Genomic DNA, 23,147 nt, shown 5'->3' with positions numbered 1-23,147 from the left:
TTTCCTCAATATAACTGCATATGGCTTCAAAATTCTCCAAAGAAGTGCTCAAATTTCACAATTTTCCCGGGGGGCTTACAGCGCCCAGATGTTTAGGCTCGCTTCACTCGCCACCCCGCCCTCTTGGGTAGTTATGATGAGGGGGCCCTCCACAAAGAGGCTGGCTGCCCATGGGCCTCCACAGGTCTAAATCCAGCACTGCCTCGAGAGGGTACTCGCTCCGCCCAAAAGAGTCCCAGAGTCACTCGTAAGGCAGCCAGCCGATGCGGACGAACCGAAGCCTCGGCTCCCCGCCAAGAATAGTCAGTTGCCGGCTGGGAGAGTTCCCGCATCGCCGCCGGCCACCACCAACGGCATCAAAAGTCCCGTGCGAACCGCCGACAAAAATTCCAATGCTTCGAGACTGCCCAGACTGGATAATTCCAGCGTGGCTCTTAAAAACAGCCTGAACCAAGAAGTCTCCAAAACTCTCTCCCAATAACAAGACGGTCAACGGCACGGATCCGGACGATTCCCCGGACTCTGGTAGCTTCGATCAAGATTCGTTAGAAGAAGCAGAAGTCATTGAAGTGATGCCTCCGGCGTCTAGAGATGCCTTCCGCCGTTTTACGGGAGTGGTGGGTCAGTCCCCGACGGAGATGGTAGCGACCTGTGCAGAAGCTCAGCGTTTCAGCGGCACCGCCACTCAAGACGAGGCAAAGTTTCAGGAGGCCAGAGAGGCTCTCGCCAGTGAATCGAGACGGTTCGTAACGCCCTCGAAGTTATTCGTCAAGTCGGCCACAGAATCCGAAGACACGTTATTGCAGTGTCTGTCGACGTGTATGAAGCTGATGCTGCTCATGGTGGACGTGACCCAGCAGGTGGTGCGGCACACGACCACGCCTCTCCCGACACAGAACGTGGTAGTGAAGGTGAGGGACGTGGCCACCACCTACCAGTCCACCGTCCGGGCGGCGCTGTGCGCTGGATGGACCATCCTTCCATGAACACCCTCATGACTTAGGCCATCAACCTGGCCGGCGTACCCACGGCTCTCATGCGCACGCTCAGTGTGTTCAGCCCGTGAGATCCCTTACGCTCCGACGTCGCAGAATCGTGTGCATTATCGTATCAGTAAGATCGCTCTCGCAGTAAAGAGTTGCAAAAATCGCCATTGACAGTGCAATGAATGGAAACTTACAAAAGAGTACTTGATGCATTTACACGTTTGTAGATATAGAAATAAACCCGATACGCATAATGTCAATCACCGTAGCCCGACCAGCTTCTGTAAATAACGATAGAAATCTCAGGCATTATGAACAGTCAGTCCGGAGGCGAGTGAGAGCACCGGCTCCAGAGTCGAGTGTCCGGGACGAGCGCGGACGAAGCTGGGACAGTCTGAGGGTGACGTAACAGAGCTGTATATTTCAGTACATTGATATAATTGTGTGTATAACATAATGCCTAAGTTACCCCCAGTCTCGCATTTGACTATAAATTTCCAAGTGTATGTTTGTTTCTCAAATGTACTTAATATAGCAGTTTTTTCAGTTTCTTTTTTTTATTATTCCAAGTTCATTGGCACTACTTGTAATTGTTCTCCAAATTTTTTATTTGTTGTATTTGTTATACAGTATAATTGCAATTTATGGTTTGCTTCCACTTTCCATTAATTTGTTCTTTGTCTTGTACAGTTTGAGGCCCCCTCTTGGTGTATATAACTTCTGTACAGCAACAAAACTTGTCACATGTCAGCCCCAGTTAGAAGTTGTAATTCAGTTTATCTGATGTATTTTCTGCTAAATATAGTGTTATAGTATATCCCGTCTGTATCCCCTTGTGTATCTACCTACTAAGGGTACCGGGGTATATACTGTAGGGAGATAAATCTACTGTAGCTGTGAGGACTATTAGTGAAGGGTTAAACAATGAACGGTTTCTTGTATAGGAATGTTGTAATATAATGTGAATGACAGTACAGTAATGGAGGTTGGGAGTACGTTACTGTAGTGGTAATACTGTAACGAGTTCAGTAGTAATTATGGTGACGAGTACTAGCAGTGGTGGAGGGTGTAGTAGTACAGCTATACTTAAGGTAACAAGTTATGTAAATCTACCACCCAAGACGAGTGAGCTCAGACGTGGTGGCCAATGGAGTTCCTAAACATATGCAGCAGGAGTGGATTGTTCCAGAAACGCTGCTGCCTACAGCAAAGGGGGGCCTCCTTGCACTGCTCCCACTACGTGAGACAAAGCTTGGTGAGGGAGTGTGGGCCGCCACAGACCGCGCACTTCTTTTCTTGGTTAGAACAGGACTCCTGCTGCAGAAGGTGTAGCGATGCCCGGTGTTTCCACACTTGGAGCGTACATCCTCCTGCGCCTTGCACTTGTTGGTGTTGTGTCCGTAGTAATGGCACTTATAGCAGCGTTTGGGTCTGCAGAAGGGCTTCACTGGCACGGTTTCCCAGGCCAGTTGAGCCTCTTTAGGTAAAGTCTCGTAGTGTCCGTGAGGGCAGTTGTCTCGGACAGCTTTTTGAGGCAGCAGAGTTGTCCCTCGAGTAGTTGGTTTATTTCTTGTGAGTCCATGTGGGCAATTTCGGCGTGGGAGATCACTCCCAGCTTCAGGTTGTCCCCCTGATGGACTATCTTTTTCACTTGAATGCCGTTGATAGCGGTGAACTGCGGCAGCTGTAGGAATTGGCCATATTCCTTCAGAGTTAAAAAAAACTCTTAGGACAAGGAAGTTGAGTTGTTTTGGGCAAGTTTCCTCAGCCGGGCGCAACCGGATCACCTTGATGTCCTCGTAGTATACCATGGCTGGCTCGTGAGTCGATATTCGGAGATCAATAATAATTACCTATATATATATATATATATATATATATATATATATATATATATATATATATATATATATATATATATATCAACAGTCCATATACACGCGGACTTCAATATACTGTACAAACCATACCTCACAAGTCGAGAATTATTGACGACTGACCCGACGCCAATTTTTCATAGAAAAACGATTTTTAAAACGCCGCAATTTCACTGTTTTATAGTGGACACTGTTGTAGTTTGTGTAAATGTGTTAAAAAGTGGTTATTTCCAACCTTAGTTGATAAGAAAAAAAAGTGCAGAAGTGTTGTTAGAAGACCTCACCAACCTAACCAAAGAAACTTACCTAACTTCCTAACACCTTGAAGTGTGGTTTTTACTTATGCACCTGACACACTATCATAAGGATTTTTTCCTTAAAAACGTGACAAATCATATCTACCTGATTAAAATGTGATAAGACGCGCTTAAAAAGAGAAGTAGGTGTTGGGGAGTGAGCGTTAGCATGTCAGTATCACCCTAGTGAGTGGTCACTATCACGGGCACGGTCTTCACTCAGACCAGACACAAAACGTCACTAGGAAGTCTCACTGCATCGTGTTCTTTAAGTAAACAAATTTGAATTGATACAGTGCACGAGTAACTACCTAGCGTACAAAATAATAGTCTAAATAAATCATAGCACATTTACCCAAAGAGAAGGATCCCAGCTTTGCATCATCCTGCAAGTGCTTCGGACGACAATGGCGCGTGTCCTCGGGTCTCACCTGCTGGTGATGATGGCCGCCCTTACTACTACTGCAGGTAAGGAATCACTACATTAAATCAAGGTGTCATCACCTTTGCCATTTTTAACATCAATAAGCCAGAGGTTTTATTATACAGTACGGTACCTCAATTATCACCAAATAGAGCATAAAACAGCCAGAGGAAACTTTTAAGACAATGAAAATGTATATTAACTTGGTTTTCTATTTATCGTAGTTTATATGCAAATGAGAAAACCATACAAGTTGTCTCATAAAGATTAGGAACCCGGTATAAAATCCCTGGATCAGGTTATTTTAGATTAGGATTGGTTAGTAATTTAGCATTGGGGTGTTTAATCACCAGGTGAAATATGCTAAGGATTAGGTTAGGTTTGGTTACCACTAGGGTGCTTAATTATCAGGTGAGGTGAAATAAACTGGGGTGCCTAATATTAATATGGTCGATCCTATATTAGTTAATTAATGTTAATGAGATTGAGATATGAATTACACAAGAGAGGATGAGGCTGTACATTATATGGTGGTGGGTCTTGCGCTCAGTCAACCTCAACCCAAAAAATTTCCACATAAGTCGGAAAGTTACCTTACTCGGTGACCTCTGACCTTGACCTTTGTCTGATGTTGACCATTATGGGCCATACCCTGTATCTTAGTGTGAGTAAAATTCACCTAAACTATAAAAAACCACTGGCCTGAGTAAACCACGGTTAGGTTAGGAACGAAAAATTACGACAGCAAACCGTAACTTTCTGTCATACCACAATACTACAGTAGAAGAGTTTTAGTATTAAGATTTGTTGTTGTTACATGACAGATAGGTATTACCAAAGATTGTTAGTACCATGAATATGTCCTCGTAAATACTAAGATATCACAAGTGCTTCAATATTATCGCACCTACTTGACTGGTCTAGGCCATACAGATAGATAAATTCGATTTATTCTCGTGATATTGAATTCTTTAATTGCATTTTACTTGACATTTTGGAATAGTTTATAAGAGAAGCTTATTGAGTGATTGAATAAATAATAAATCTTGCTTGGATCTGTATGAAATGAGTGTTTGACATTAGAAATATAAGGATCCCTCACACATTACATGTTGTGTTCCACTTGACACTATCATAACATAATATAGCCTCCTTGGTTTGGTAGCGTTTGGGTGTTTAAACATTAGATGAAATAAGCTGGGGGACTAAACTTCAAGTGATCCAAAAATTAAATTATCACTACTGTCCACTTTCTTTATCTTGAGTCCAAATCCTAAACGAATAATCTCCATCGATTACCTGGATTTACGTGGGTTTACCTGTAATCAGCTTATCGTTAATGAGTTTTCAGTGTTGACGTTAGGAAAGAAATAGGGATTACCTGAATATTAGCCCTCAGATAATTTCACTTGATTAATAACCCAAATTCTACTTAAGGAGAGGTTAAGTTAGGTTAGGTGAGGCTAGGATAGGTTAGCGTTAAGTTAGGTTAGGTTAGATTAGGCTAAGGAAGCTTTAACTTAGCTTAGGGTACTGGAAAATTAGGTTAGGTTAGAGCATAACTAATCTTAAAGCGATATAAGCTGGTGGGGGGCCAAATCTTCAGGTGACGCAAAATAAGCTTACCTGTAATTACCTTTCTGGCCCATCAGTTATTACGATGGTCAGTCAACACCTGTCAATATTATCATTCGTGAGTATTTATCGACCAGTACTTGAACACCTTCTTTATCTCTTATCAGGTGAGGTGAGGGTATTATTATCTGTGTGTGTGTGTGTGTGTGTGTGTGTGTGTGTGTGTGTGTGTGATAATACTAATACTAATACTACTACTACTAATAATAATAACGATGATGATGATGATGATAATAATAATAATATCCTCACAGCCAGCCAGACCTCATCGAAATCTAACGCCTCAGCTCTCACTCTGGATCCTCATGAGGTGAATCTAGTAGTGGGCGACAGCTGTTCCCTCACACTCACCCACAGGTAACTCATACTGCCCCATACTGACGCTAATTGAACTCAAACGCACTCATACTCCCCCATACTCACTCTCAGGTAACTTATGTTCCCTCATGCTAGCCCTTATTTAACTCATACTGACCCTTATTCAACTCATACTTCCTCATACTTACTCTTAGGTAACTTATACTCCCTCATACGGATCCTCATTTAACTCGTACTCCCTCATACTCACCCTCAGGTAACCCAGAAGTACCTCACCTGTCACTCACACTTCCGTCTAAGCTTCATAATCTCTATAACATGCCTATATAATTAATGTATATGTCAACATCTTTGTGTCACCAATAATTATAAAGTGTTGGTCTATAATTATAAAAACTTATATAATTATTTGTCTATAATTTTTTTTTAATTAGATGTCTATGGTTATTACGTATCATTAATAAACATGTATATGCTTATAATTATGCATCTGTCGGTAGACATGTCTATAATTTGCACCTCTATAATAGTTACTACGTCAATATTTGTATACAAGTTTAATGTTATACAGAGGAATTTGTTTCGTGAAGAGTATCCTACTAACGTGGGTGTGTGTGTGTGTGTGTGCAGGGGTGAGTTGGAGGGCTGCGTCAACGTCACCTTCGAGTTCACCAAGACCATAGCCGAGGAGTTGCCTCCCATGGAGTTGTGTGATTCTTCGGATGGCGACTCGTGGGACATACAGATCAACACGACGCACAACGGCAGAGCAACGGTCTCTCTCAAGGCCTCCCCTTCTGAACTGGTGGAGTGAGTATTGCGTTCAAGTTGGATTTCCCATCTATACGCTGCCTGTTTGTGTGTCTGTGTCTGTCTATCTCTGTCTGTCTGTGTCTCTATCGGTAGCCTCCCCTCCTCTCCTAGTGCTTTAAAAATTTAAGAACGATGGTTTAAACTTTAAACTAACACCCTCTAAGATGATGACGTAATATAACACCCTCTAAAACGATGGCTTAAACTAACACCCTCTAAGATGATGACTTAAACTAACACCCTCTAAAACGATGGCTTAAACTAACACCCTTTAAGATGATGGTTTAAACTAACACCCTCTAAAACGATGGCTTAAACTAACACCCTCTAAGACGATGACTTAAACTAACACCCTTTAAAACGATGGCTTAAACTAACACCCTCTAAGATGATGACTTAAACTAACACCCTCTAAAACGATGGCTTAAACTAACACCCTCTAAAACGATGGCTTAAACTAACACCCTTTAAGACGATGGTTTAAACTAACACCCTCTAAAACGATGGCTTAAACTAACACCCTCTAAGATGATGACTTAAACTAACACCCTTTTAGACGATGGTTTAAACTAACACCCTCTAAAACGATGGCTTAAACTAACACCCTCTAAGACGATGGTTTAAACCAATGGTTCTCAACCTGAAGGCCATGGCCCCCAAGGGAGCCACTGCAAGAATTTAGGGGAGCCACGGCGAGCTGTTATAAATTGTACGTTTCCAAATAATGTTGGGAATCTGAATTAAACAAAACTTGTATTACTTATTTTGACTTGGCAGAAGAGAATTTTCATTCTTTTTTTGTCATTTTGTTTAATCATAACGACAATACAATTTTAATATTTACATACTCTGGTGCTATTTTTTTTATTTTTTTACGGATTATTTAAGATTTCGCAGGTCCAGTCCCTGCCTGCGTGACAGGCGCTAGACCGAGCTGCTGAACTGACTTGTTCATTACGCGTCCGTGTGTCATCCCTTTGCAAGTGGTGAATAGGACCGAATGTTCTCAGTCTGGCCTGGGATACCATCACGAAAACAGTGGAGTGTATTGTCTCTGAACCATATAGTGTTTGAGCTTGACTCAAGCATAATATACTCCGTAATTGGTGTTACTTATTTTGTTTCATAATTCATGTGGTCGCTGCTTTACGTGGGTGAAATATTTGTACACTTCCTTTATTAATTATTTCCTTATTTATTGGTGCCATTGTTGTTCATACTCATTCTTTACTTACATAACCCTACCATTTTTAGTGCTAAATTGGTATGACTCACTATTCTTCTCATTCTTCCAAGTTGGGCAGTGCTTGTCAAAGGAGGCGTGTTCTTGCTTACAGGAAGTACACTTCAGCTTGCTAGCTTGAGTGTGAATGTTTACCTGTGTGCATGTTTGTGTATGACTGTATGGGTGCCTTATGCGTGAGTGCATGGGCGTGTTATGTATGTGAATGTGTGTGTGTTTGCCATTCTAACTCTTGTCCTATTTATCTGTCCTTCTTTATCATTATTTAGTCTTTATCACTTGTCTGTTTGTTCTGGGAGAAAAATGAAGGAGGCCACGAGGATGATGAAAATTCCTCAAGGGGGGAATGGAGTGAAAAAGGTTGAGAACCACTGGTTTAAACGAACACCCTTAAAGACGATGGTTTAAACGAACACCCTTAAAGACGATGGTTTAAACGAACACCCTTAAAGACGATGGTTTAAACGAACACCCTCTAAGACGATGGTTTAAACGAACACCCTCTAAGACGATGGTTTAAACGAACACCCTCTAAGACGATGGTTTAAACGAACACCCTTTAAGACGATGGTTTAAACTAACACCCTCTAAGACGATGGTTTAAAAAAAACACCTCTAAGACGATGGTTTAAACTAACACCCTCTAGACGATGGTTTAAACTAACACCCTCTAAGACGATGGTTTAAACTAAAGACGATGGTTTAAACGACGACGAACACCCTCTAAGACGATGGTTTAAACGAACACCCTCTAAGACGATGGTTTAAACGAACACCCTCTAAGACGATGGTTTAAACTAACACCCTCTAAGACGATGGTTTAAACTAACACCCTCTAAGACGATGGTTTAAACAAACACCCTCTAAGACGATGGTTTAAACGAACACCCTCTAAGACGATGGTTTAAACGAACACCCTCTAAGACGATGGTTTAAACTAACACCCTTTAAGACGATGGTTTAAACTAACACCCACTAAAACGATTTTCTCCATTGAATATATCATCTGAATTTTGTAAACATTGGAATCTTACTAACATCAAACAACACCTGGCTCACCAAACACCTGCTATAGCGTATTGATAAAGTTAACCATGTAATATTACCTGTTAGCTCCTGGGGTTGTCGACATATATCACACACACACAGATATTATCAAATAAACAAAGATTGTACTAGAATGAGTCAATATCTTCCTCACGGTTCTCATAATCTGTACTATTATGAGTCAATATTTTCCTCACAATACTCATAATCAATTGGTGTACTCCATTATGGTTGACTTTTGTAACCTGTTAACTACATCAGTAACTTGGCAATCTATCTTTTTTATTAATTGTCTATCGTACTAAATGAATAGCATGTGATCTATCTATAGTACTGAGGAGTGTGTATGTCTGTCTGTTGTCTCACCACGGACTCTGAGAATGTATGAGAGAGAGAGAGAGAGAGAGAGAGAGAGAGAGAGAGAGAGAGACTCCTCCACACTACCAGCAATACACCTGTTACACTGATATATCATTCAATTCAATTCAATTCCAATTGTTCATTCCTTGATAGAGGAAGCGGGATCCTAATGCTGTCACTAGGTATCCCTGTACAATAACACCAGAAGCATCTGGCAAGTGTCACAAGTATATACAGTATAAATATTATAAAGGGGCTTACTAAAGCCTAAGGAAGGAAGGATATTCCTTTAACACATAATCAATGTTATTTACATAATATCTGGCCAGTATGGGGAGGATCATCGTGTCTCCGTCAGGAGGTCGTGGAGTGGTGGTCCAGCAGGCGTCACGGAAGCGTTGTGTGTGGGGACATCTTAGGAGGTAGTGGATAAGGGTGAGGCTGTCGGGTCTTCTGCATAATGCACAAGAGCGTTGCTCAGGGGATGCGAGGATACCAATCTCCCAAGCAAAGTCATACCCAATGATGATACGGGCAGCAATCACGTCCCTTTTCCTCGACCCTTTCCCATAGACATACGAGAGGTCAGGAAGTTTACGGAGGACATCGTACCAGGTGGGCGGAGAGTCCAGGGGGATGGCTGCTTCCCGAGCTTCTCTCTGTTTGCGGCGAATTTGGGTCCTAAGCTGTAAAAGTGTTCGAGGAACAACGTAGTCAGGTGTGGCCTTGTTGCAGCCAGTCTTGGCAAGGCCATCTGCTGCCTCATTCCCCAAGATACCGACATGACTGGGTATCCATAGGAATGTCACAGGACGGCCTGCATCCTGAAGTGTGGATGTTAGCCCTCGTATTCGGAGGATGAGGTCCTTATTTTCCCTGATCCAAATGCGATCCCGTCGAGAGCAGACCTGAAATCGGATATATCATTTAAGATAACAGTTATCATTTACCCATCTCTCACAGTCCACCTAAACGAGGAGATAACAGCGTCCTCTATAACACATAATATTGGTGCCTGGTGGTGGTGGTGGTGACGGTTGGTAGTGGTGACGGTTGATGGTGGTGACTGACTGTTGGTGGTGGTGACTGTTAGTCTCTTTTGTCGGTTTATGGGCTGTTAGGATGACACAAATGCCGTATCACCATGTGTAGGTGGCTGTTGTTGTTGTTGTTGTAGTTTTCTCGAGTACTGTATATACTGTAGTCATATACCTGTGGGGTAGTGAGCGTTGATTGATAATGATGATAAGTGAGATGGAAAATGATATGGATAATTCTATGATGATGATGATAAGTGTTACTACTACTACTAATAATAATAATAATAACGTTTTACCTCCCAGATGATTTATAAACTGTCAACACATTTTTATTTGTTATGAGATAAAATGAAGGAAGCATCGCTGACACAGATATACTAAGATATATGTGAGGAGGAAGAGAGGAGGAGGAGGAGGAAGAAGAGAAGGAGAAATAAGAGGAGGAAGAGGAGGAGGAGGAAGAAGAAGAGGCGCCGCGGGCAGACCAACAACTGCGTGACCTTTGTGTAAATGTTAGATGAATATTGTTGACGTTAGTGTATGTTGGTCAAGCTTCTGGTGACCAAACCCTAACTTAACCTAACCCGACCCAACCTGACTTAACACACCTAACCTAACTCAACCTAACTCACTACAGACAGGTGAACATTTCTTAACAACAATTTAAATGTAGAATGTGAGACAGACGGACAGACAGAGAGAGCCAGACAGACAAATATATTGAACTGATCGCTTACTTACTACTTCCGAGACCATGGGCTGGCTTGAGCAAGGTTCATTTGTTTATAAAAGTGTTTGTACCATTTACTTAAGACATTGCTTTCAAAAGGTTAAGACATCGTACTTGAGGTTAAGACATCGTACTCAAGAGGTTAAGACATCGTACTCAAGAGGTTAAGACATCGTACTCAAGAGGTTAAGACATCGTACTCAAGAGGTTAAGACATCGTACTCAAGAGGTTAAGACATCGTACTCAAGAGGTTAAGACATCGTACTCAAGAGGTTAAAACATCGTACTCAAGAGGTTAAGACGTACTCAAGAGGTTAAGACATCGTACTCAAGAGGTTAAGACATCGTACTCAAGAGGTTAAGACATCGTACTCAAGAGGTTAAGACATCGTACTCAAGAGGTTAAGACATCGTACTCAAGATGTTAAGTCATCGTACTCAAGAGGTTAAGACATCGTACTCAAGATGTTAAGTCATCGTACTCAAGAGGTTAAGTCATCGTACTCAAGAGGTTAAGTCATCGTACTCAAGAGGTTAAGTCATCGTACCCGATAGATTATGTGAATAAAGTAATTACTCTTATCACCTACAACACAGGGACGCTCTTGGCACTCACTGGCACCATAACCTTGACACTCTTGAACAGCGGGTCATATAGTCACAAGTATAATCTACCTTTGGATCACCTGAAGATTAGCCCCCCAGTTTATTTCACCATAAAATTTACCGCTAACGCTAACTAAACCTGTCTAACCTGAACTAACCAAACCTAATCTAACCTGAACTAACCAAACCTAATGTAACCTAAACTACCCTAATGCTAATCTAACGTAGCCTATCGCAAACCAAATTAACTTAACGCTATCCTAACCGAACCTACCGTAATTTAAACCCTTAAGGTAGCGGTATGGTGGTTAATCTTCACGTGAAATATCTTAAAATTATGTATCAACACAAGACGCCATTCACCGTGATGTTCCTCCCAGGATGAACGAGTTATCTTCATATACACTCGTGTAGATAACGGGAATTCCCAAACAGTGTAATCGTCTCTGGTAGTTTATGGAAAAATCCAACCAGGTCTGAGGTGGATTTTCCGTCGGGTCTCTTCAGTTTACGTTCAACGACTATTTTTTCTTCCAGTATAGTTCCAGTATCTGTATTTCGTTCTTGTCCGTGTGTTGTATCTCGGCGTGGGAGGTAACTCCTTACATTGCGTTGTCGTCGGAATTTATTTTCATCCCAAAGGAGACGTCTTTGATGATTTCCACGTTCTTAAGTTGTTCAGACTGTTCCCAGTCACCGAAGGTAACCATGAGGCCACCACTCGGCCGGAGGACAGCCTTTGTAACACCTTCGATACCTGAAGAAGTGAAAAACAAAACAAAAAACTTCAGGGCGACAGGAGGTTTAGTTTTTCAGGAGGGGTAGAAGGTGGAGGATAAATCCTCACAACTTTCACTTGTTCCCAGCTGTCTAGTGGAACTGCTTTCGACATTCATGGAAAACGGCAAGTTTTCGGCAAGTTTTGACTGCATTTCGGCCCAATTGAGGTTTTATAACATTTATAATTGAGACATTAATTTATTTAAACAAATTATTAGTAAACTTTGAATTTTATTGTTTGCAAATATTATATCATTAGACTAATATTTATACTGTACATAAAAATAAAAAGTACAGATAACATTTCATTTGACTTGTTTCCGTCCAGAAAGCATGACCAGTCGGCGTGGTTTCTCAAGCTTCACAAATTCTTTGGACAAAAGACTGAAACTTCCCTTTTCGATAAAGTGAAGGAATGTAGTGTTGTGGAATTTGGAACACATTGTATTTCAAGAAAAAACTTGAAATGACAACACCTTTGGACGACCTGCCATCTTTGTTATTGTTTTGTTCCGAGTGATGGTGATAACGCGATCGGTGCTACAACCGAGATGTGACTAAAGTTGTTTTTTTTCGCTGCAACAATAGAGCTGCTTGGTCCTAGCCCACTCGCGTGTCCAGAAAAAAAAGAAGGTAAAATTACACCATGCTGTTTCAAGATAAATAATACTAATGCTACTACTACTACTACTACTACTGATAATAATAATAATCTTTACTACTACTTATAATAATAATAATCTTTACTACTACTAAGAATAATCTATACTAAGAATCTACCTTAACTGGACAAAATTAAGTTAAATGATCTTAATACTGTCTAAGTGAACGTTAGAGTTGGGTCTCGGTATAATAATTCTGGTGTTACTTTTAGGTATTTTATCTTCAGTCAACCACTTAACATATTCCTAGTAGTTCAGTCGAGAGTAATATTAAACATACGAATCCTTGAGAATGTGAACCATGGCTAATCCTCCTTTTGAGTCTTGGTGATAATGGACCTTCTTCCTGGTGGTGGTTGAACTCTTATCAGGGTCATTACCATTATAAATGCTTGTTATCTTAAACCCTCTTCCATCTTAACTTAAATGTCATGTCCACCTTAAGCTCTTAATTACTCTCTTGAGACTGGTAACCTATATTATATACACAAGGCAGTTTGGTTTCTTTCTGGTTCCGTATTATTAATTAATTCAGAAGGACTCTACATATCGAAATAAAACTTTGTCTGTACGATTATATCATCACCCTTGACGAAATAGTTAAACGATGTCATATATGCAAAGAGAGAATTGGATATACTGTGTAATTAAAGTGTAAGATTGCATATATTCTCTGCCTGCCCTGAAATAGAGAAAAGAAAATCTACAGATATAACTTAATACCGGTGTACTGTTCCTACTTATCTATGACATACAACAGTAAGAACCCTTGAAAAAGACCACCACTGAAAACCACAATATTGAGGGTCTTGTTTTCCTCTGTATTGTCCAGCATTTTCCTCGTCCTGATCACCCTACTCGTGAGACACACACACACAAAGACACCTGTGTCTGATGATCCATTCCTTGACAGAACGAATCCTCATGAAGCTTTCTGTCTGGTGTCGGTGGTGACTGACCCTGCCATCACGGTAGCCGGGGACGTGTTGGGCTGGATCTACACCATCGCCTGGGACATCTCCTTCCTCCCACAGATCGTCCACAACTGGCGCAGGAAAAGGTCAGTCCCGGTCAGAGGTCACGCAAGTTTAGTCTAGGAGAGCTCTGGACTTTCACTAATATAACGGTTATAAGGAGACAATAAACGAGAGAAACACTTCAGAATGTAACTTCATAAAACTTTATGGAAAATTCATAAAACATTAAAATATCATAAATAAGAGTTACAGTGGTAATACTCTGTGGTTACCAGCGAGTGAATTTCATGCTGCTAGTCATCATGTTAGGCCAGAGGCTCTTTCAAGGCCCCAGAGCCAGAGGGCACAGTAAGTCGAATAATTGACAGTGAATTCTGAACTTGTCAGGTCACTGTCAAGTGCTAGGACATCAGAGCCCCGAGACCCATCCAGGTCCTAGGAGTTCAGACTCCTGAGATCCTCCCAAGCCCTAGGAGATCAGAGTCCCAAGATCCTCCCAGGTCCTAGATCAGAGCCCTGAGACCCCCACCTCCTCCTAGGTTCTAGGAGTTCAGTGTCCTGAGACCCCCACCTCCTCCCAGGTCCTAGGAGATCAGAGCCCTGAGATCCCCACCTCTTCCTAGGTCCTAGGAGACGTCTGTTTCACTGAGTATTATTATTATTATTTTTATTATCAGTAGTAGTAGGTGTCTGTACATCAGCTGACACTCGTCTGTATGCATTACAGCGTGGATGGCCTCAGCTTCGACTTCCTCACCTTCAACTTTATTGGGTTCTTCTCTTACTTCATCTTCAACATGGGTCTCTACTGGCTCCATGAGATAAGGGTCAGTACGACAACACACACACCTGCCCTGAAGTGAACCTTTGATCTCTGTTATCCTTATCATTATTATAGTTTGAGACAGGCAGCAGCTACTGTATTTAATGCTACGTTTTGTTCTTTGTGATGGTTCTTAACTTGCTTTTAATTGGTGTTTGTGTTCCATAAATTTTCTTAATGTTTGTTATTGTTATAAAACAACTCATAATTCTGTAAATTTTCTAATAATGAGTGAAGGTTGTAGATTTAGTTAGTTATAATGGTATTTAACGTTGTTGCCAGTTTCTGTAAGATAACTATCACCCCTGATTGGTTTATAACTGCATCAGGTAACGACACTATGAATACCAATCCTGACTGACTGACTGAGAAAACTTGGAACCCAGCCTACACTGACAACCTCAGACTGGACCCCTGTTGCCGTGTACATACACAACAGGTATACACTGATAGAACAACCTCATCTGATTGGTTGATTCCCTAACCAGACTGAATACTGCACTATACCCACAGATTGAGTACTTTGCTACACCCACAGACTGAGTGCTGTACTACACCCCCAGACTGCATAATGTACTGCACTACACCTCCAGAGTGAGTACTGTAGGATGATCTTGCCATTGGGGTGCGTGATGAGACCTTGGGCCTGACAGGCAAAGATTACAAAAGTGGCTCTTGTGGTTGCGGTGTTATTGGCGGGTAGCAACCAGGTTCCGCTTGCTCACCTTATAGAACCCACTACATGCCTTACTGTTTTTTTTTGTTTTTATGCTGCCAGACTGCTCTAACTCAGCAGGTGACAGAGCCCTGGGCCGATTGTGGGGTCATGCTTCTTTTGCAGAGGCAATGAAGCACGCACAGGCTGCAGGGACGTAGCACTCTGCTGGTGTCGGGGGAAAAATGGTGACGGGCCTTTTTCCCATTATAATAGTATATGAGAGCCCCTCTTCCTTAGCTCAACCCCTCCTACATCCTCACTGTCATTTGGTGCTGGCGAGGGCTGGGAGGCGGGCGATGCGTGATATAAAACATGCCTCGATTTGTACAAGACAGTATTGTCTTGTACTGTTTTACTCAATGCCTTTTAACAGCATCGAGGGAGAGGCTGGAGGATTTCGCCATTGGGCTGAATGGAGCAACAACCTCCGGCCGCGTATGCCTTAACGCCCTTTTAGCAAACGAGACCTTTCCACATGAAAGGCTGGAACCCAGGGAAGACCACGAGGAGCAGAACGTTTAGACGTTTAATTCCCCATACGTCGCCTTTGACAGCAACAAGAGAGTAGGAAGATCTCTCCATCAGGGTACGTGATGAGACCTAGGGCTGACAATAGTGGCTTTGGCGGCTGCAGAGTTATTGCAGGGTAGCGGCTGAGACCCCGCATGCTCACTACCATGGCCCCTAAAAGAACCTTACAGAAACCAGCATGCACCTTACTGGGTTTATGCTACCAGACTCACTGCTCTAACTCAGCAGGTGACAGGGCCTCGGGCTGGGGTTGCGCTTCTTTTGCGTAAGCCAGGAACCGCAGACCAGCTGCACAGGGACGTAGTTTTCTGCTGGTGTTGGGCGAAATCGTAAAGTGAGACAGACCTCCAGAATGAGTACTGCACTACACCCCCAGACAGAGTACTGTACTACAACCACAGACTGAGTACTACACCACACCCCCAGACTGAGTACTGTACCACATCCATAGACTATAAGTACTGCGCTACAACCATAGACTAAGTACTGTACTACACCCACAGAATGAGTACTTTCAACGACACCCTACACGTCTTCTACACGTGAGGCTGAATGACGTCATCTTCCCACTGTATGCTGTGCTGTGTACTGCTTTCCAGATCCTTCAGTGCTTCCTACTCCACGTGAGTAAGAGAGAGAGAGATTATTACTGACAGAAAGACTGGTAGAAAAGGGGAGAAAAAGTGACTGACAGAAAGATATAGACACACAAACTGACAGGAGAGAGAGAGAAAGACACACATTCTGACAGGTCCCTTACCACACATGGATCTCACAGCTACTTCTTTAGCTGACTGGCACAGGGTATTGCACTTCCTCCCTGGAATTGTTAAAGGCGAGTCATTCTCTTTCTTGTGACATGCTTTGTGTGTGTGTGTGTGTCCTTGATGTCAGGTTCCATACATTGAAGTCTCTCCATCCACACCCACTGCCCTTGAACACTCCCAAGACTGGTGGAGTTAACGTATTACTCTCTCTCTCTCTCTCTTAATCTTATTAGACAATGAAGATACACCTGTACAGACATATACACATAGTAACCAATGAAAATACATAAACATGAGACAACAAAATACAGAGAACAATGGTAGCCAATGAATTTTCAGTAACATCCACCAATGAAAGTAAAAAAAGACAGTAGCCAGTGAATATTAAGAAACACAAGCCACTGCAAATAAAGAAAACCGAGTAATCAATTAAATTACAAAGGCGGGGTGATGTCAGTGTCCATCCTGTACAGGTAACTTAGTTAACCATCAGTTAACACCTTGGCTAATGGTCCTAACATCAAACATTCTAACATCAACTTGATTTCACTGGAGTTGAGACATTATCCTGACCTCTTTGTATTTGTGACCGTACTACAGTAATAATAAACAGTTTATTAGCAAATACAGCAACCATAAGCTGAAAATATATGTGTGTGTGTGTGCATAGAGTACTAACAGTATACCGTGTGTTCATGGTACAGAGAATTAACTGTACAATGTGTGTGTGTGTTACAGATAACCAAGTGTACCTTATGCATGGTACAGAGAACTAACAGCGTACTGTGTGTTTTGTACAGATAACTAACAGTGTACATTGTGTTTGTGGTGTAGAGAACTAACAGTGTACCTTGTGTGTGGTACAGAGAGGTCCGGGACAGCGGGTGTCGACCACGTGTCGAGTCATCTCTGGGCTGATGGTGATGTCAGCGGTGGTGGGGTGTATCTTAGTGCCTGTAGTTGATTCCCTCCTCTGGCTGGACCTCCTCTACTGGCTGTCTTATCTCAAGCTGGCCATCACCTGCATCAAGTACACCCCCCAGGTGAGCCCATAGGTGATCTCTCAAGGTGAACTCCAGTACATGAACCTTTTGATTCTTAAACCCAGTATCAAGTAAAACCTTTTTCTCTCATTCCCTGCCCCTCTCTATCACAGCTGTTTTCCTCAACCACTGTCTTTCTCTGCTTCTCTCTCACACTTGTCTATGTCTTCGTGGCAGCTATGGGAAAACTATCGTCGCCAGAGTACCGAAGGATGGAGCATCTGGCAGGTGATCCTAGACTTCACAGGCGGTTCCTTGTCACTCTTGCAAATGTTCCTGCTGGCTGGTAACTACGGTAGGTCATCCCTTGGTCCACCCTTTTCACAGTCTTAGGCTCCCTAGGCTAGTTGTCTCTTGCCTTCCTGTAAGGAGGACATAAAATTATGCTTGCATGATTGCCGTTATGAGACCATCTGACCGTCCGACTGTCCATGCATCCAACAGTTGTGAACAGTGTCTAACCAACAGTGATCTCAGATGAATTCAGTAATCGGTAATTTCTTTCATTATAGTCCAGAGTTATGGACATAAGTGAAGCGAGGCAGGAAGATTTGTTCAGCTTTAAGATAAATGGTGATGTTACATTGATAGTGTTTCTTACAGATGACTGGTGGTCAGTGTTGACGGACCCAGCTAAGTTAGGCCTGGGTCTACTCTCCGTTTTCTTTGATATTTTCTTCTTCATCCAGCACTACTGCCTCTACAGGTATGTACTAAGTACCTATAGGTAAAGCCCCTACCTAATTACTTGTCTGGATTGTACCTGGTCCTCTTCTTTTATATACATACAGTACAGTAATTTACCTGTTAGCCGGAATAATTGGTGCGGAGCGGTGGTAACAGGTTTGAGAGATTTCCAGGTACAGTACTGAGATAAATTTTCTCATCCCTGGATGACAGACACATGGCCATATTACTAGTCCTCTGCATTTTCCATCCCCATGATGTAAATATTCTCATCACAATGGTATAAAACAGTTATAAGAGAAGTTTGTGTAGTCAACTCTACAACTGTTGAATGAGTGTGGCTTGGCAAGTTTGAGCCAGGCATACCAATATGAACCAAGTCACTTATTTCCCTGAACCCAATAAATGGCTCTCCAAGTATTATTTTGTTTCCTATAAGAGATAATTTATTTCATGGCTGGTTTCGGGTTTGTTATACTGCACTGTACAGTACAGTACTACTGTATTCAACCTTTTCCTTGTAAATAAGATAGACAAAGGCAGGGGAATAAGCCTCGCTCCCTCAGAATCACACTAGAGAATGAGGATAAGAAATGGGAAGTTATTCAGCAGGCAAAAAATTTAGCAAGGATTAAAGCATATTCATAAACCCAGATTGCATGGTAATGCAGAGGGAACATTTTGTTTCTGAAATTCTGAGGAGAAAAAGCAAGTCTTACTGAAGCAAAGTAAATAATGAGAAATATGTATATGGAAGTAAAGTATACTGTACAGTATACAGGGCTGCCTCACTTATCGTAAAGGTTACTGGCATGAAACTCATTGCGAATAACGAAATTACGAATATCGAAATTGCGAATAGCGGAGCAATTTCTCCCATAAGAAATACAATAATGTAAATAGGGGGGATACGGGCTTCGTGGTCGTCACGGCCGTCAGATTTTAACACTTGTTTTACTTAATACATCTAGAACATAAAATAAATAAAGAAACAAGGGCATAATATTAAATAAACATCAATAACTGAGTTTATTAGGCATATATGTTTACCAGTACAGTATACAGGGGTACTTTACATGTTTGAGTGTTTGAATGTTTATGTGCGTAGGTGTGTGAAGTAAGTTTTAAACGTAGACATCACGGAACCTCGTCACCTTTGTAGTCGTCAGTGGTGTTGTAGACCCGGCCATCTCCTTGATCTTGTCGGAGCTTTTAACTATAGAATGCACTGTAGAGTGAGCCAAGCCGTGCACGCGCCCAATCACTGACATTCCTTCTCCGTGTTCATGTCTTTTTACGATATCCAATTTCACGTCCAACGTAACTGCCACACATGACCTCTTAGCAACATTGCTGGCAGTTTTAGTAGCTGGTCGCTTAGGCATTGCGAGATCACACAAAACACACGCCAGCACATGTCAGACTGAGGCGAGTGGGAACGTGTGGCGGAGGAATGCATACACACGTAGTCCTACGCTACGGTTGAGGCGCGCGGTTCAAAATTTTTGTTCGCGAATAAACGGGGCAACCATTGCGAATAGTGGAAATGGGTAACAATAAATTGATTGCGGATAAATGGGGTTACGAATACCGAGGCTATGAATAACGGGGTTTGCCTGTACAAAAGGAACCTTTCTATTATGGAGAAAACACAGTGGGTAAGATACTACAGTATGTAGTTGTATCATGTGACTTCCACCTGCACTACAGTACCCACTTCTGATGATCTGATCATTATTGTTCAACTACATCCTACCCACCTATGGGGTTTCATTCATAACTTATGCTGTACACAGTACAGTACATTACAAATATGTTATTTTTTCAGAAACTCTGGACATGGGAAGACTTCAGAGGAGAAGACCTCAATTGTGTCACTGGAGAAAAATACAAAGGGTATTGACAGCCCAGCCAGTGAGCTACACGCCAACACCCACATGTAAACCACTGCCAGAAACTTCATGAAGGCATCCCTCACCTGTGAAGCTTTTAGTATTACAGGTATTCATTTTGTAAGTTTATTCTGATGACTTTGAATGGCTTATATTTAAAGTACTTCTAAAATGATAGACCTCACTGCCAGTGTGTGTCTATTTAAGTTACTGTGGCTCCAGTAATTAAAAAAAACATGCCAAACATCTGTTGACACAGTGGTAGTGTCCAGAGTATTGAGCTACTACCCAGTATTATTGTCAGTATCACTAGAGGTCAGTTTAAAGTTTTGGAAGCACAAAATGACAACTAGCTACAGTAGAGAACAGTATGCAGTTTAAGTTAGTGCTGAGGACCAAGTAGGCCCAAGAAGAGAAAAAACGAAGGCATATATGTCAAGAAAAATGAGAAAATCAGTAAGGTAAAAAGAATAAGATAGACTATCCAAAACAGTGGTGAATATCCAACAAGATAAGTTGGCTCAATACCCAAGTACTGTACAGTATATAGAAGGTGGTGGTGCTGTGACTGTGGCACATACCAATGCAAGCAACCTGAAAAAAAGACAAAAAAGAATGATTTTTTCCACATCAACTTTACCGATTTGTTTTGTCGTAGGTTCCTTCTCCTAAGTGTGGTAACTCTTGGAGGCAGTTGTGTAATGTGTGAAGCACGTGTATTGTGGAACAGTTCACTGGTGAAAACCAGTTTGATATGTACTGTATGTGGTGCTCAATATGAAAGATACTGTACTATACTTTACAGTACATGTTAATTAATACACCAATGTATATATACAGTAAACTCCCCCAAGTCGGACTTATCCAAGTCAGACACAGTCTGAGTTACCGTGGCATATGCATGAGTGTAACTGGCCATGTGGTACAACACCAGTCTCCAACTGATCTTTCTGTGATACCTGAACTGTCGGTTAATGTGATGGCACCCAGCAGTGATTTAAGTGATTAAATACTGACTACTGTACAGTACAGAATTATAGGTCATTAAATTTAAGTTTAGTGTAACTACATTTACTGTATAGTGTAATTAAGTTTGGTGTAATACAGTACTGTACATATTCTACTTTAATGTTAAATGTGTCATACCAGCCAAAGTGCAGGAGTTCTCTCCACTCACCAAGGCTCCAGCAATCATATGGAAAAAGGTACGTGCTCTGGAGTGTTCAGATGTTATTATTTCTTTTAACAGTTTTGTTACAGGTATTTCTTTTAATAGAGCATATACAGCACATTATATTCTTTAGGGATTTGGTAAGCTTTGAGATATTTTTGACATTAAGGAGCACCAATGGAGGTTAATACCTCTTTGTCATACTTTTGGTGAAGTCGGACTGACGTAATCTCTATATACTGTAGTCTGACTTAGGGAAGTTTTAATTAGCTTTGACCACTTATTCTGCAAATGTTTTCAAAGATAAAGTGTAATATATATATATATATATATATATATATATATATATATATATATATATATATATATATATATATATATATATATATATATATATATATATATATATATATATATATATATATATATATATATATATATATATATATATATATATATATATATATATATATATATATATACACACACACACACACACACACACACACACACACAGTTAACCCTCACTTTACGCGGTTGAACATGTCACATTGCCCAGAGAATGGTTTGTGCATGGATGCTATTCTTTGTACATAAAATAATATATACTCTACCAGTAAATGTGAGGAATAAATAAAAAATAGATAAAAGAAAAGACAAAAATACTTCATTGCCATTTGGCAATCTTGTCACTAGCACGAGACAGCAAGGCCGTGAGAGAATGCCACTCCTCTCTCTCTTGTGCTAGCACCTAGCTCCCTTGATACTTTTTACCTTATGATAATTATTTTTTTTTAATTTTGTTTGCACATTCTGTACAAAGAGTAAAAAAAAAATTAAGAAAATCACATACAGTAGAAAATACGAGTTGAAAAATGACAATAATGCAGCTCACAGCTTGGCTGGAGGCTGAGATACCGACACACACCCCTTCTTGCGGTGCTACCCCTCCCACAATTCCCAGGATGTAAGAAATTTTTATTCCCTTTGTTTTTGATCTTGTGATAATTATTTGTATAATTGTTTTGTTTGCACACTGTATTAACAATTGTGTGTACAAGTAACAGATAAAAAACAATGAAGAAAATTATGTATGGTACAGTATACTGTACCTGAAATTGTAAGTTGAAAAATAACCAAAACATAACTCTTACCTCAGCCTGGTAGGGAGAGCACTAAGGGGTTTGTGGCTGCCCCAGCTGACTCCTGGGGCCTGTGATTTGAATTTTGCCAGAACCGAAATTTGTATAAGCAGGAAAACTTTTGCAACGAAATAGTGGTGTCAGTTTAGAAAATTTGTATAAGCAAATTTTCATACCTCAAACATTTGTATCTCGAGGGATACCTGTACCAGTACATAAGAGTGAATGCTTTACTGGTATGTACTACACCAATATTACAGTATTTTGAATTTAAAAACTGACAGGTATAATTTTACCATTGCATTTGTTTACAGATATCATACTGTAGCTGAAATGAATTGGAAATCCATTTGATTTCCACCGGAAATTCTCATTCATTTTAACGTCCTCAGATCAACATTTTTCTGTGAAAAATCTGACTGAGAGTAACGATATCACTGTCGTGTACTGAGGAATGAGCCAATTTTGTTCAGTATGAACCCTAACAGCTCCTCCAGGCACCAAGGCTCCCGAGTTATTTCAGAGATAACAAGGTCTCCTGTGCGTATACCAATTTTCTGATAAAGGTATGAAAAATA

The 23,147-nt window shown here is 41.2% G+C and overlaps 1 protein-coding gene across 1 annotated transcript; it reads left to right on the top strand.

Annotated features, from left to right (window-relative positions):
• The first annotated feature begins 3,301 nt into the window (after positions 1–3,301).
• On the top strand, positions 3,302–21,736 carry LOC121854642 (cystinosin-like). Its single transcript, XM_042349330.1, has 10 exons — positions 3,302–3,627; positions 5,473–5,575; positions 6,167–6,346; positions 13,732–13,878; positions 14,523–14,622; positions 16,371–16,490; positions 17,501–17,677; positions 17,855–17,972; positions 18,281–18,383; positions 20,193–21,736. The coding sequence occupies exons 1-10, from the start codon at positions 3,567–3,569 to the stop codon at positions 20,305–20,307; spliced, it is 1,224 nt and encodes a 407-aa protein (XP_042205264.1). The 5' UTR covers positions 3,302–3,566; the 3' UTR covers positions 20,308–21,736.
• The last annotated feature ends 1,411 nt before the right edge of the window (positions 21,737–23,147 follow it).

This window comes from Homarus americanus, unplaced genomic scaffold (assembly GCF_018991925.1).
Source record: "Homarus americanus isolate GMGI-L3 unplaced genomic scaffold, GMGI_Hamer_2.0 scaffold46386, whole genome shotgun sequence".
Classification (NCBI taxonomy): domain Eukaryota; kingdom Metazoa; phylum Arthropoda; class Malacostraca; order Decapoda; family Nephropidae; genus Homarus; species Homarus americanus.
Note: the sequence above shows the minus strand (reverse complement) of the source record. Positions and strands in the feature narration are given on the sequence as shown.